The 14,228-nt window shown below is 44.2% G+C and overlaps 2 protein-coding genes across 2 annotated transcripts in view; both read left to right on the top strand.

Moving 5' to 3' along the window:
- Positions 1-2,341, top strand: part of prr12b (proline rich 12b) — a 36,500-nt gene extending 34,159 nt beyond the window's left edge. The window contains exon 19 of the mRNA XM_028599507.1: positions 1,155-2,341. Coding sequence (XP_028455308.1) covers positions 1,155-1,289 — 135 coding nt within the window. The 3' untranslated portion in view covers positions 1,290-2,341. The remainder of the gene's footprint in view (positions 1-1,154) is intronic.
- Positions 2,342-3,422: 1,081 nt separating this feature from the next.
- On the top strand, positions 3,423-13,467 carry tspan4b (tetraspanin 4b). Its single transcript, XM_028600531.1, has 8 exons — positions 3,423-3,771; positions 6,162-6,231; positions 7,318-7,509; positions 8,429-8,503; positions 8,607-8,702; positions 8,831-8,944; positions 11,613-11,696; positions 12,663-13,467. The coding sequence occupies exons 2-8, from the start codon at positions 6,163-6,165 to the stop codon at positions 12,729-12,731; spliced, it is 699 nt and encodes a 232-aa protein (XP_028456332.1). The 5' UTR covers positions 3,423-3,771; position 6,162; the 3' UTR covers positions 12,732-13,467.
- Positions 13,468-14,228: the final 761 nt, after the last annotated feature.

A 14,228-nucleotide genomic window follows, 5' to 3' on the forward strand; every position in this document is an offset into this window, starting at 1 on the left:
GGACTTTATGTGGACCAAATTGTATGTGAAAAAGACTATATAAGACATGCAATAATATAGTCCAATATATAAAAAAAACATGTCAATAAAGTGTACATGTCTGGCCCCCGATGTGATTCTCATTTTCCAGTGTGGCCCTTTGTGAAATTCAGTTTGACACCCCAGCTTTAAACAGACAGAAACCTTGGACCGACACTGATGTTGTGTCCTGTTAATACCGTTAGTGAACACTGGGGGGGCACTAGAGTGCACACATGTGAATGGTATGTGCGGAGATGAAGACGAAGAGTAAAGTTGGATTTTGCGTGATACGTGTCTCTCTGTTCTTACCTGAAATACAATTACAAAACACCACACCTGACTGTTAGTGGGAGGCCACTGATAACCCTGATAACCTGAGCTAACTAATAACTAATAACCCTCACTCACTTACACACACACAAACATATTCCCTTTGGTTCTGAGCCAGTTGTTGCAGACATGCATCTTTCCTGGTCTTGTCCTTAAGCGTGATTTTATGCTTCTGAGTTTAAACCGACGCCGTGGCTGCGTACGTCGGTACGTGGAGACACTACGTCGTAGCCTGACGTGCACCTCTCTAAAAATGTAACAAACGCGTCGCGATATGGCTTGGTAGCGTTGCATCTCCCCCGTTCTCCATAAACAACATGAAATCAAGGATAGGGTTCACTTTTCCTGCTACAGATTTCCCACCGTGGCGAGAAAGAAGAACAGGGGAGACTAGTTTCTCTCACTATGACTCTAGAGTCGCTACTCGCTCTGAAGCTAATCGCCGTCACTCTCTTACTCGCTCTACCACACACACACGCCAGCCGTGCTATTCTCCTAAGAGATTGACGCACACACCAACGCACAAGTATAAACTTCAGGTCCACTTACGTATAGGCTACAGAGAGAAGTCAGCGTGGAGCCCCCGCACAACCATAAATCTGTTGCCCAGTGGCCCTGCTGCGCGTGTTGCCAGGTGGCCCTGCTGCGTGTGTTGCCCGGTGGCCCTGCTGCGCGTTGTCCGGTGGCCCTGCTGCGCGTTGTCCGGTGGCCCTGCTGCGCGTGTTGCCCGGTGGCCCTGCTGCGCGTGTTGCCCGGTGGCCCTGCTGCGCCCGTAACTGTGCCTGCTTGTTTTTCCTGAACAGACGGAGAGCATCGAGCAGGCAGGCGAGGACCCCGGTCAAGAGGAGGTGGTGCAGCAGTGCATGGCCAACCAGGGCTGGCTGGAGAGCCTCTTCAAGTCCTTCATGGAACTTCTTAGCCTCAGTGCCAAGGCCTGAGAGACCTCCAGCGGCAGTGTTGGAGCACACAACAGGCATCCGGAATCCCAGTACAGAAAGCGTCTGGATGCTAGGAGTGCCATGGTTTCCAGCCAGAACAGCCACTGTCTGTCTGTCGGTCGGTCTGTCTGTTGGAGATTTAACTTTCTAAAGTGTTGGTTTTAATATCGAGTCCATGTTAAAGTACCTCCTTTATTTCAAGAACTGTATTGAAGATGGAGGGTAGCGAACTATGTGAATGTGATGGATCTTCCTCAAAAGTCAGCAAGAAACCACAAGATCATGTTGGTCAGCACTAAAAAAAGAGAGACACACACACACACATATGCGCTGTCTAGAAGTGTCTACTAATATGGTTTGTATAATTTATACAAGGACATTTCCAAAAATGACTGTATTAAGATGGAATTGTTTGCTGTTGTTATTTAAAAAAAAAATGTTTTAAAGGGATATACATAAAATGGCCTACCTGCAGTTCTTTGCTTCTATCAGAGCGCCAGCTGAAACGGGGGGGGGGGGGGGGTTTAAAAGGACTACATGATAGTCTCCACCTGCCTCAGTTAGAAGGCAAATGTATTTCAAACTAAGCTGTGTTCTTTCTGTTTGTTCTTCTAAAGACAACGAGAGAGAGAGAGAGAGAGAGGATGTAATGCCTGTAAAGACAATGAATGAAAAAGAACTTAAAGCATCACATGAAGCACGACTTTCTTGAAGGAAGTACGAGGAAATGATCCAAAAGCATAAATGTCAATTGTTCTAATGTTAGTGTTTTTTTTTTTTAATCTGTTTGTTGTCGATTGATATTTCCTTATTATTATTTGACCTCTCGGAGGATATTCCCGTTTTGACGTGTAAATATTGTACAGCTACTTCATTCTCTCGTTTACAGTTGCTCTTCTGTACATGAAATTCCTGTATTTGACATAATGAAATAAAACGGTTTAAATGACAAAAGTGATGACACGCCAATCGGTGTGCCATTATTGGCGTGTTATTGAGACGCGTACTCACTTTTTAGCGCGTTTATCAACGCCATTTGTCCTCCGTTGACTTACATTACCTTGCGATTAGGGGTGAATTTGACAGCGTAGCGAGTAGTATGAAAGGGCGAAAATCCGCGCATGGAGGCTGGTCGGGGTGGAGGATGGGTAAAACAGGACTTTCACCAAGGAGAGCGGGGATCGTGTCCCGCGTGTCACGTTTCCTTTGTGTCCCGCGTGTGATATTTCCTTTCCACGTTTGTTCTTTTCCTTCCTACATTTCATGGTCAATTAAAAACCTCATTAATAGGAAACTATGCCTAATTATTGAGTTAAAGAAGCAGAAATGATCAATTATTTTGACTAATAATAAAGGAAGGATAATCACAGAAGGGTCAGCGTTCAGCGAGGATACTGTTCCGAAACATTTCAACATTCTTTTTTTCAAATGCTAAAAAAATTGAATAAAACTCCCAAAATTCAATGAAAGTAGATATCGGATCTTTTGTTGTACTCGCGAAGCGCTTTGTATGGAATCATCCATCCATGTTAAAATTAAGTAGTTAAAAAGAAACCCATATTTCTGAGATAAAGACATTCAAATTTGACCTGAAGACAACACAAGGGTTAACAAGGTCGGCGGTTCGATCCCCGGCTCCTCCTGTCTGCATGTCAAAGTGTCCCTGAGCAAGTCACTGCTCAGGGAGACACTTTTCAGAGTGTTAAGTCATTCTGCACTTGTGCATCGCTATTCAGTGATAAGAAAATGTTGATATCCAACAAGCACATGAAAAGCAATGTTCACTATGACGGTTTTATTCTCTTTATTCTTAGAGTTTGTGCTCATGTTTTATAGTAAAAAGGAACGGGAACAGCTGGCTCGCTTGAAACTTTTCAAACTCTCAAACGCAGCAGTGCACTTTGGAAAAGGTCATCAGTTTGTGAAGTAAATCAGGAAAGGAAGCGTGCATTCATGTGTGTGCATCCGTGTGAGTGTGTGTGTGTTTGCACAGAAATGTCAGAGAACGTCACTGAGGCCAAAGAAACAGGAGAGTGACCCCAAAAAAATCCTGGAACAAAAGGCAAGAAAGTGTAATACATGGGACAGGCTGTGGGCTGGAGGAGGGGCAAGGAACAGGAAAAAAAACAGCAAGGGCAGGAACACAGAGAGGGACGGCAACAACAACACACATCTGGAAGTGATTGTGGAGGGAGAGAGGGAGAGAGCGAGAGAGCGAGATGCAGTTCTGGTGACAAAAGGGAACCAAAAAAGAAGAGGAAAAGCTTCCATATGGGAAATAACATTCAGTCAATCTAAAGGGAAAAGCGGGGAGGCTCACCAGTGAAGAAGAACAAGAGGAAGAGAAGAAAAAAGGAAAGGTTGGTTCCGGCTGGATCAGGACCCGAGGGGGAAAAGGAGATCTGATAAGGAAAACTAAAAGGAGTTACCGGGAGAAGGGTTCCAAAGACAAGATTTGGAAGAACTGAAATTCATCCTTCAGGTAAAGTCTATTTTTGTCGTTAAACGCACCGATAATAAATCTGGACACCGGAAACTTTAACACTTTTATTAAGTAACATATTCAAAACTCATCATGTTGAAATGATAACCACTGCACATGTTGGTATATAGTTTACATGCATCAAAATGGAACTATACTGTATGTACAAAAATAATAGTAGTACGAATTGTTTCTGTCAGGACCATGGAAACAGATGTACCGGATGAGACAATAGCCAAACATTTACTACAGCAGTGGTGGCTGATGGGATACTGCTGTGTGAAGGTTTTTCTGGTTTAGATGAGTTACTGTAGGTAATCCCATCATGTCCTCTGACTATTCACATGCACTGGCATGGGAAATCCCTTCGAGCAGTATAATTCGGTCCGCTGAGAGGAGGGCGCTTCCTTCCTGTCAGCAGACCGACTTCCTGTGCGGGGTCCACTTAGTCAGGGACGAATCCCACTTACACTGAGAGAACGCTCGCATGCACACAAACACACACATGTACATTCGTAAAAGGGATTTTAAAACCAGGCGATTGATGGGTGACTCTCAGAACTAGTGTACCAGCATCAGAACAACCCCCTTTTTAATAAGAGATTGTTGTAGCAACCAACGTAATAATAACTTAGATTAATATGCCGCATTTCATGAAACCCACGGACGCTTTACACAAGTAGAGGGGGACAAGGGAAACGAAAATAGTAGGCCAACACAAACACGGACTAAAAGGAATAAAACGGCCGCGCTAAATGGAAGGAGGATGTAATTTCATGTCGGCTACTGAAGTTATTTTATGAATGAAATAGTCATGTTACCTGAGGGCCAATTCAGGCTGGGTTTGGAATCATTTACAATGCCGTAATTGTCTCCATCTGCCCCAGTATCAGCCATAACTACAGCAGATAACTTCTAAAATCAAATAAAAATACTATTAGGCCTGTATAAAGAAATCTCCTGCTACCTTTTACCTGGCTGGATACAATAACGCAGGCTTTTCTGGTGTTACGCCGTAATCTGTGACCCGTCAGAATGTGTGACTGTAGAGCTGGGGTACGTTCAATCTCGCAACGGTGTGCACCACATAGACTGTTAATAGTCTACGTGGTACACCGTGTTGCCACGGTTTCCGCGTTGAACGACGATATGTTTTCCCCCTGGTTTGGTGGGTGTGTCTATCGTTTATTGGCTGTGTCACAGGTGATAGCCAATCAGCAACGGGGAAAAGAACCGTCACACGCGGGACACGCCGACAAAGGAACTGCAACACGCGGGGCGCGATCCCCGGTCTCCGGGGTGAAAGTCCTGTGTTTTCTGTTTTACTTTTGCCTTATCAACTACTCGCTACCGTCAGCGTTCTTGGATCACGAAATATGCTTCCCATTAAAATGCATTGCTTTCAATTTTGTAATCGCCACACGAAAAAAACGGCATTTACGTAACCTGTCCACGACTTAATAGATTACAATAACGTGACTATATAACGACCTGGCATGAGACTGGGCTGTAATATATTTCAACAGTCTATTAATCAACACAAACTGAAAGTTACATATAGCCACTTTGGGGTATTGATTTATTTCAAACAGGGACTGTGTACAGTAAATGTATTGCACCAGATATATCGCAATGTTAATTTCCATCTGTTGTCTCTGGGCGCGTATACAGCGCACATGTACATAAAAATATAAACCACCAACCCGATTATCGGTCGTCGGACAGTCTGGCGAGGTCGGTGACTCGAGTCTGTTCGGTGTGTTCCGTGCTGTCGTCAGTCGGAGGAGCCGTCGGCGTTCATTTTGTCCGATTTGACTTGTTGAATCGGCCAGTGGGGCAGTCAGGACTCAATGACCAATCTGATTGGTGGAGTGCTATCCCCCGACTAGCCAATCAGTGCACTCATGTTAAAACACTTACCGGAAATGACGAGCGGGATGAGCGTGACGAGCGCCCCTTCAAAATCTGACAAAAATCTTTCAAACTGACCTTTGTCGATCAAAGAAAGACAGATTCAGCAACTGCACGGCCTATTTCTCGCTTAAAATGTTTCCAGAAACACGTTTTGGTGAATTATTTTCGTAAAATACAAGATCGTACTCCGAATGAGCCGCCATTATGGTTGGCTTTAAAATTCGGGGGAAGCCAGTCCCACGTGACGCGTTCGTCATTTTCATTTTTTGGGCGATTTTTTTTATAGTGCGTGTGAGTTCATTTTAAGTCCAGTGCTTTACAGTAAGAGCCTGTTTAAAGGCTCAGCCTGGCCTAGCATACTGCAGAAGAAATCCATCTAACAGTGTCATACTGCATGCTACTGATGTACACAGTATGCAGGATTGTTTGAACATCTTCTCCTGCTATGTGTTGTCCCCCCCTCTGTCTCCCTGCAGGATGTCAGTGTCTCGGAGGTGTTTGTGCTGTGTCAAATATCTGATGTTCGTCTTTAACCTCATCTTCTGGGTTAGTATCTGCTCTGTCCCAAGCTGCTGTCATATGCATTTATTCACTTCACATTTTCCAAAACATACATACGTACAGTCTGAGATTTGGCTTAGGCCTCTTAGCAGTTATGTGCCTCACGTGTATTAAAGAGTGGAGAGTTAAAGGTGCAATATGTATAGACTGACAGCTAGCGTTTAAAATAGTTACTGCAGTCCAAATTCAAAATACTGGAGAGAGTTGTCCAGACTCAAAGTTCACGGAGGTTGCCAGGCCAGCACAGCGGAGTAGCTAACGTTAGATGCTAGTCTCACACAGCCAGACATTACTCCACAGCACAGCGGAGTAGCTAACGTTAGATGCTAGTCTCACGCGGCCAGACATTACTCCACAGCACAGCGGAGTAGCTAACGTTAGATGCTAGTCTCACGCGGCCAGACATTACTCCACAGCACAGCGGAGTAGCTAACGTTAGATGCTAGTCTCACGCGGCCAGACATTACTCCACAGCACAGAGGAGTAGCTAACGTTAGATGCTAGTCTCACGCAGCCAGACATTACTCCACAGCACAGCGGAGTAGTTAACGTTAGATGCTGGCTATGTTGACAGTCACAAAAGCCCGTGCTCACGCGGAGCTCTGTACCTGACCGACAGATACATCTTTTTCGTCTTAGAATCGCTGTAGGAACCGCTAAAAACACAACCACCTCGCCGCCCTCTCCACCCGACAGACAGACACACTTCCTAGGTTAAGTTTAGCGGAGAAAAGGTGACTGTGAGTCGGGTACAGAGCATCGTGAGATCCATTCAGAGGCCGTTGCAGTTCAATTTAGCCGACAAAAAGAGAGCGTCATACAGTGACGACACCCAACGACTAGTTAAGAATATAACAAAGATGGTGCTTTATAGCAAAGCACTCCCGGGGACACGAAACCCGTTTAACTGGGTGAAAGTCTTGTGTTCTCCCCTTAACTTCTTAAAAGCCCTGTGTTTTTAAACCCTCATGTCCCTCCCCCTCTGCCACTATAAACTGCGTGTTGCGTGGTGGACATTTTCCCGTGAAAGCTGTTTCCGACACCGACTTGACGTTAACGTTTCCTGTGAAGCTAGGAGGATGCGGCTTGTTTGGCATCGGAGTCTGGTTGTCCTTCACGCAGGCCGAGTTCTCCTCCCTGCCCCTGTCCTTCCCGTCGCTCTCAGCCGCCAATCTGCTGCTGGTCGCCGGCGGCATCACCATGGTGACGGGCTTCCTGGGCTGTCTGGGAGCTCTCAAAGAGCAGCGCTGCCTGCTGTTCATGGTGAGAGATGATCTGATAGCAATCACATTCCAGGAGCGTATACATATAGAATAGAACAACATAATGTATAATAAAACACATCACATTCATTATTAATTTCACTTGTCTTTACTTTCAACAAATTGTGTATCCAAATACAAAACACATTTTCTATGGGCTCTTAAAGGGGCCGTAGGTAGGATTGGGAAGATCCAGGATTTAGCCAAAGAATTTGAACATCGACAAGTTCTCAGTCCCTCCCCTCCTTTCTGCTAAAGAACCAAACGGTCTCCTAAGCCCCTCCCCCCACAAGGGAGAATGAATGCGTGTGCATGAGCAGTGATTGACACGCAGTTAGACACCCCCCCCCCTGGTGCATCTGAACAGGGAGTGTTTTTTTAATGACTTGCTTCATGTAGTTCTACTGGAACATAGGGTCAGTTTCAGCAAATATGACAGAAAGTTAGTTTTATAAGGCTTACCTACTGCACCTTCAAGGCAAAAATGTTCACAGAACCGTTTAAGAATAAAATGCAGTACACTTACATCAAAGTTGCCTCAAACTTCAACAAAGAAAACCTTGCTGTACACGGTTTACAGATAACAGAAAGAGAGCAATACACAATTTATTTCTTACAGCAACTAGTGCTCTACAGCGAGTTCAATGTGTTTCTACTTCTATACTGGCCTCAGAGTTTTCAACAAAGTACACAGTTGCTATATAATGTGTGTTTAAAATAGATATCCATTCACCAAATGGAACGGCAGCGATTGGTTGAACAGGCAGCAAAGTGACAGCACTCTGATCCAATAGGAAATCAAATCTGTCGGATGGACAGCCCAGTGGATTGGGGGAGGGGGGGAGGGGGTGGGGCACCAGGGAAGTGCGCAGTTGGGATCATGCAGGTGTGTACACACTGACGTCTTCTCTGCTCTGCAGTTCTTTGTGATCCTGCTGCTCCTGGTCCTGACAGAAGTCACCCTCGTGTTGGTGATACAGATCTTCCACGACAAGGTGAGCCCTCCATGTACCAACGCAACGCACACATGACTGACACTCACACGCTTCAACCAGAACAGTCAGGAATGGGTGCGCTTTCTTTCTTTCTCTTTGTCAGCTGGATTCCAAAGCACAAGGTGAATTGAAGGAAGGGATGAAGATTTATGAATCAGAACCTGGACTGAAGCAATCCTGGGACAATGTCCAGAAAATGGTGAGCACTGTCAGCAGACGACGCACGGCTTGTTATGTTGCTTCGATATGAGACAGAAGACTGTAGTTGAGCGGCATTACTCTAATCTATTTCTTTTTTTTATCTTCCTGTATCTTTTTTTGTCCCAGTTCAAATGCTGTGGAGTAACTAACAAAACGGACTGGTATGATGTGCTGAATGGAACGCTGCCCTCCTCCTGCTGCTCTGTGGGGACAGAGCATTGTGTGGACGGATGGAGTGAGGTAGGTTGGCTACTCAGCTAGCATTTTAACTAACAAGTTGTTTTTATTTAGTCTGATTCTCTCAAATAAAACCTAAATCTGTTCCATGTAATATACAAATAAAAGCAGAGTAAAGCACTAATGGCTGCTGGTCTGGGATCTGTGCTGTACTCAGCGCTCAGTCTGGCTCTTATTGGTATCCAAATGTGCGCACACCTGGGACACAATGTGAGCTGGTTCAGTCGTGTTTATCTGTATAGGAACTCATATTAATGTTAAAAAACCTCCATAAAGTGAAATGCAATGGGACCTTTAAAAGAAAAAGTTACACACAAGAGTGCTCAATATGATCACTGACTCAAACAAGGTGTCTGCAAGTTGATTTTGACGCAGCACTGAAATGCTCTCAGACCTAAAGCTGGCTGAAAATCTCCACAGCGGCATGCAGCAAACGTGTCAGCAGGTAATGTAAACCACGTGATTGGTAGAACCTAATGTACTGAAATATGCGGGAACAGTCCGGCGGGGGCCTTTTCAGTCAGAGAACTTCGATTGGACTGAAAGAGAAAAAAACACTTAGGAAAGAATTCTTCATGTGTGAAAAAGAATCCGATACCCTCACCCATCTGGAACAGATTCAGATTCAGTTTGAGAGAATTAGGCAGTTTAAAATATCTTGTACGCAGCATTTAGGTCAAACTTCTCAGGAAGTGTTTTTAGGTTTGAGTCTGGGGAACACAATGACTACGTTTACAAGCTGTCAATTTTCAGGTTATGGTCGGGTTAAGGTCACTATTCGGGTTTCTGAAACATTCGGAATAACCCGTTTACATGAGTTACTCCTGTATACATGGAATTTGTAATCAATTGGCAATATCCTGATGTAAACGGCGACGTACGGACAACCTTAAGACGCAATAACTTTTCGGTCACCTTCTTATAAATCTCACTATCTCGGTATTTTCTCCCGTCAACAAAAGACATGATATTCCTGGTTTTCACCACACTAATAAACAAATTGGTTTCCTCCTCGCTTCAAAAGTGTGGTGCTGTGCTGCGTCTCGCCATGTTTACCTCTACTTCTTGTTTACTTCTGGTATACTGCGCGCAGGTTTTCTGCATTGACATATATATATATATATATATATATATATATATATATATATATATATATATATATATATATATATACTATATTATTATAGTATATAATTATTATTATAACTATGTTTTCTGGCGCATACAAGAAGTTCCTCTACTCAAAAGAACAAGATTCCTTGCGAATAGAACATGCGCAGAACACAAATCAATGTTCCTGTTGATGGGGATATGCCGATACGCGTTTACATGACCAAAATTTTGGGTTAGAAAAGGTAACCAAGGGATCATTTTTGGGTTTTTAAAAACCGGAATATGAGCATATTCGTGTTTTTGCCGGTGTAAATGCTGCATGTAAACGTAGTCTACGACTTTGACAGAAACGTGAGCAGTGAGGCCGTCAGACACACGTATCCACATTGTGTTGAACACCGTTTTGGGGAAGCATTTTTAGGCCTTCTTCGTGTACTCTAACAGATGAGTGTGTCTGAGCTGAGTGTAGCTGTGTTCCCAGGTCAGTGTCAGTATTGCCGATAGAAACGATGGCCAGAACAAGTCCTGGCAAAGAAAGAAAGTCGTAAAACTAAATTCAGTGATCTTTTAAATAGTAGCTTCTGAGACGGTGGGCCTCAGTGTGTTTGGTGTCACCTTATGGAACTCTGTGAGCGTTATCATTCAGATGGCTGTGCCTGCCCTCCCTCACCCTGTCTGTCTGTCTCTGTCTGTCACTGTGTCTGTCTGCCTCTGTCTGTCACTGTCTGTCTCTGTCTGCCGCTGTCTGTCACTGTCACTGTCTGTCTCTGTCTGTCACTGTCTGCCTCTGTCTGTCACTGTGTCTGTCTGCCTCTGTCTGTCACTGTCTGTCTGCCTCTGTTTGTCACTGTCTGTCTGCCTCTGTCTGTCACTGTCTGTGTCTGTCTGCCTCTCTCTGTCACTATGTCTGTCTGTCTCCGTCTGTCACTGTCTCTGTCTCTCTGTCTGCCTCTGTCTGTCACTGTCTCTGTCTGCCTCTGTCTGTCACTCTGTCTGTCTGCCTCTGTCTGTCACTGTCTCTGTCACTGTCTCTCTGTCTGCCTCTGTCTGTCACTGTCTCTGTCACTGTCTCTCTGTTTGCCTCTCTGTCACTGTCTCTGTCTGCCTCTGTCTTTCACTATGTCTGTCTGTCTCTGTCTGTCACTGTGTCTGTCTGCCTCTGTCTGTCTCTGTCTGTCACTGTGTCTGTAACTGTCTCTGTCTCTCTGTCTGCCTCTGTGTCTGTCTGCCTCTGTCTGTCACTATGTCTGTCTGCCTCTGTCTGTCACTGTCTCTCTGTCTGCCTCGGTCTGTCTGTCACTGTGTCTGTCTGCCTCTGTCTGTCACTGTCTCTCTGTCTGTCACTATCTGTCACTGTCTCTGTCTCTCTCACTGTCTCTGTCTGTCTGTCACTGTCTGCCTCTGACTCTGTGTGTCACTGTCTCTGTCACTGTCTGTTTATGTCTTGTCACTGTCTGTCTCTCTGTGTGTGTGTCTCTGTGGCTGTCTGTCTCATGTCTGTCTCTGTGTCTCTCTCTGTGTCTGTCTGTCTGTGTCTGTCTCTCTGTGTCCTCTGCAGCCGTGCTATCAGAAGGCCAGGCAGTGGCTCCTGGACAACATCCCCTCAGTGCTGGTGTTTGGAGGCTGTATTGGTGTTGTGCAGGTCAGTTGAAACCCTCTCTGACCTCAGCATGTGTTTATCCCCATTTCTCGGGCTCCATAAAGCCTCCGAACCAACAGAATATGAAAAAAAATCACGTTTTTAAGATGTCAAAAATAATGGATGTAGGTTCTGTGTCTGAAAAGGGAAGCCAATGCTTTGCAAATGATGGTCCCATTTATTTTAAAAACAGATGATAAAGCAGGGGATGCTTTAGGACCTGTCAATCAGGACAGACACTTAGCAATGCTAACCGCGCTAACACCGTGGACATTAAAACAGACCTTGACTTGTTTTTTGGCCGTTAGCCGTGTTTTTCATCTTGAACTTTGACCCTCTCGCTGTGTCTTTTCAAACAAACGAGCTGCAATGTAACCCTACAGGACAAATGTTCAGCGTCACAAACTTTTTGTTAAACAGTAAGATCCTTGTTGTTTAACGTGAAACAGCCCCAAAATCACCATTTTCCTCAGAGTTACAGTACCGCAAGGCCAAATTATTGTTCAAATATCTTTTTGAAAGTTTAGTTTTGACAAAATTGTCTAGGTCAAACAAGTATTGCAGTTTTTTTATTTACAGATAATTCTCCTAAAACGCAGAACACCTCGAACTGATCATCAATCAAAGACGACGCAGGAGCCATCTGTGAACAACAACAGTCTACGCGATGCGACTTTGCACTTTTATTATAGTGCGCAATCTTTTTTTTTTTTTTTTTTTTTTTTTTTTTTGAAAGAACTCGCACATCCAAAACTTCTTCTGCACAGGTGCGTTCGGAAGACGGCATAAACTTGGAAACAAAAAGGAAAAATTGGAATAGCCATTTCCACCACAGAATGTAGAACTCGTCAGAGTGCCTTTGTCTGAGACACAGTAGCTGACAGACTAAATGCATTTATCAACAGCGACTTGAATAATAATAATAATAATAATAATGATAATAATTTTTCCCCCCCTGTTATCTGTCAGATCCTGGCCCTGGTGTTCTCCATGCTGATGTACTGTCAGATTCTGTGCGCGGAGAAGCACGTGGACTGACTGCAGACCAGCCGGCCCCCTGGCTCCCACGGCTGAGGGCTGATCACGGACTCCTCTGGGATCCCAACACACCTCCACCCAGACTGGTGCTCCACAGGGGAGGGGGGGGGATTGTTGCCTTTTTAAATGCCCAAACACTACTGTAACACTATGGAACTCAAAACTATCAGCGGGCACGGTGGACAGTGCGCTAGTACCAGACCATGTTAGATGTGATCACACTTTAACACGCTTTAGGTCCCATCAGTAAGGTTCACTGTACCACTAGAAATCCATCAGCCTCCAGACTACAACACCCTTAATGCATTGCTCCTGGAGAGTAACCTGAGGGGTACAGCTTTTTATGTAGCACTTAGTTCACTTTGTTAACCATCATAAAGCCTTGTACTTTTCTTCCTATCCTACGCGCTCATTATTAACCATGCAGTGAAATGTCCAGTGGCTGTACAGTGCTTTCCTTTTCCTCTAATCACCACAGCAGTTATTTTCAAAAATATCCCTATGGTAACGCTTATTCTTTAATTGTCCAAATTTAGCACGCGAGTTTTTATCCGACGCTGTCTCTTTTTTATACTGTAACATTTTGTGTTATAGCAAAAAGCAGTAAGATCATATTCCACTAGTATAGTGTTACTGAGACTGAGGCGGCTTTTAGTGCATGCTTGGATTTTAAAGTCAAGTCCCGAAGCTTATTTCTCTTATTAAATAAAACTGTTAAAAAAAACACCAACATATACATTTTGCCTCTCCTAAGACTCTAAACCTGCTACCAAAACTGGCTTGTTGAATACTATTATTTATTATATTTCTTGGTGAGAAATAGAGCATGCCTTCATAGAGTTATGCTTTGTTTAAATAGTCAATAGCTAGTGTTAAATACTGTGGTTCATTATGGACTGGGCTGTATTCATTCTTAAGGTAGGAAATAGGCCTATGTCACACTTCCTGCTGCCGGAATGCGGAGTAGGGAATCGCAACTTCCGGTCAACAGTCCCTTTCTCCATGAGGATTTAGAATATCAGCCATAATGTCTAAACCAGGGGTCCCCAACCTTTTTGAAACTGAGAGCTACTTCATGGGTATTGAGTCATACGAAGGGCTACCAGTTTGATACACTCTTCTGAAATAACAAATTTGCTCAGTTTGCCTTTAATTATACATGATTATTGATTTCTCACTATAATTATCAACAATGACTTAACAAGGTTGGGAACAGATAATAGCAATATTCAATTTTCATTTTTAGAACAGGCCTGAGGGCTACTCGTGTGGTCCTTAGGGTCTACCTGGTGCTCGAGGGCACCGTGTGGGTGACCCCTGGTCTAAACCATCCGAGGTTTAGACCGAGCTACGTAGTTGTGAAACAAAGGTTTCTGCTCCTGTGGAAGCTAGAAGAAAAAAAACATGTTTTATCCACGATCTTATGGAGAAAAACTACACAATCCTAAACGTAACAGCAACGTCTCCGATTGGTCCGGCTCGCTGTTACCATAGAAA

This window comes from Perca flavescens, chromosome 15 (genome assembly GCF_004354835.1).
Source record: "Perca flavescens isolate YP-PL-M2 chromosome 15, PFLA_1.0, whole genome shotgun sequence".
In the NCBI taxonomy this organism is placed as follows: Eukaryota; Metazoa; Chordata; class Actinopteri; order Perciformes; family Percidae; genus Perca; species Perca flavescens.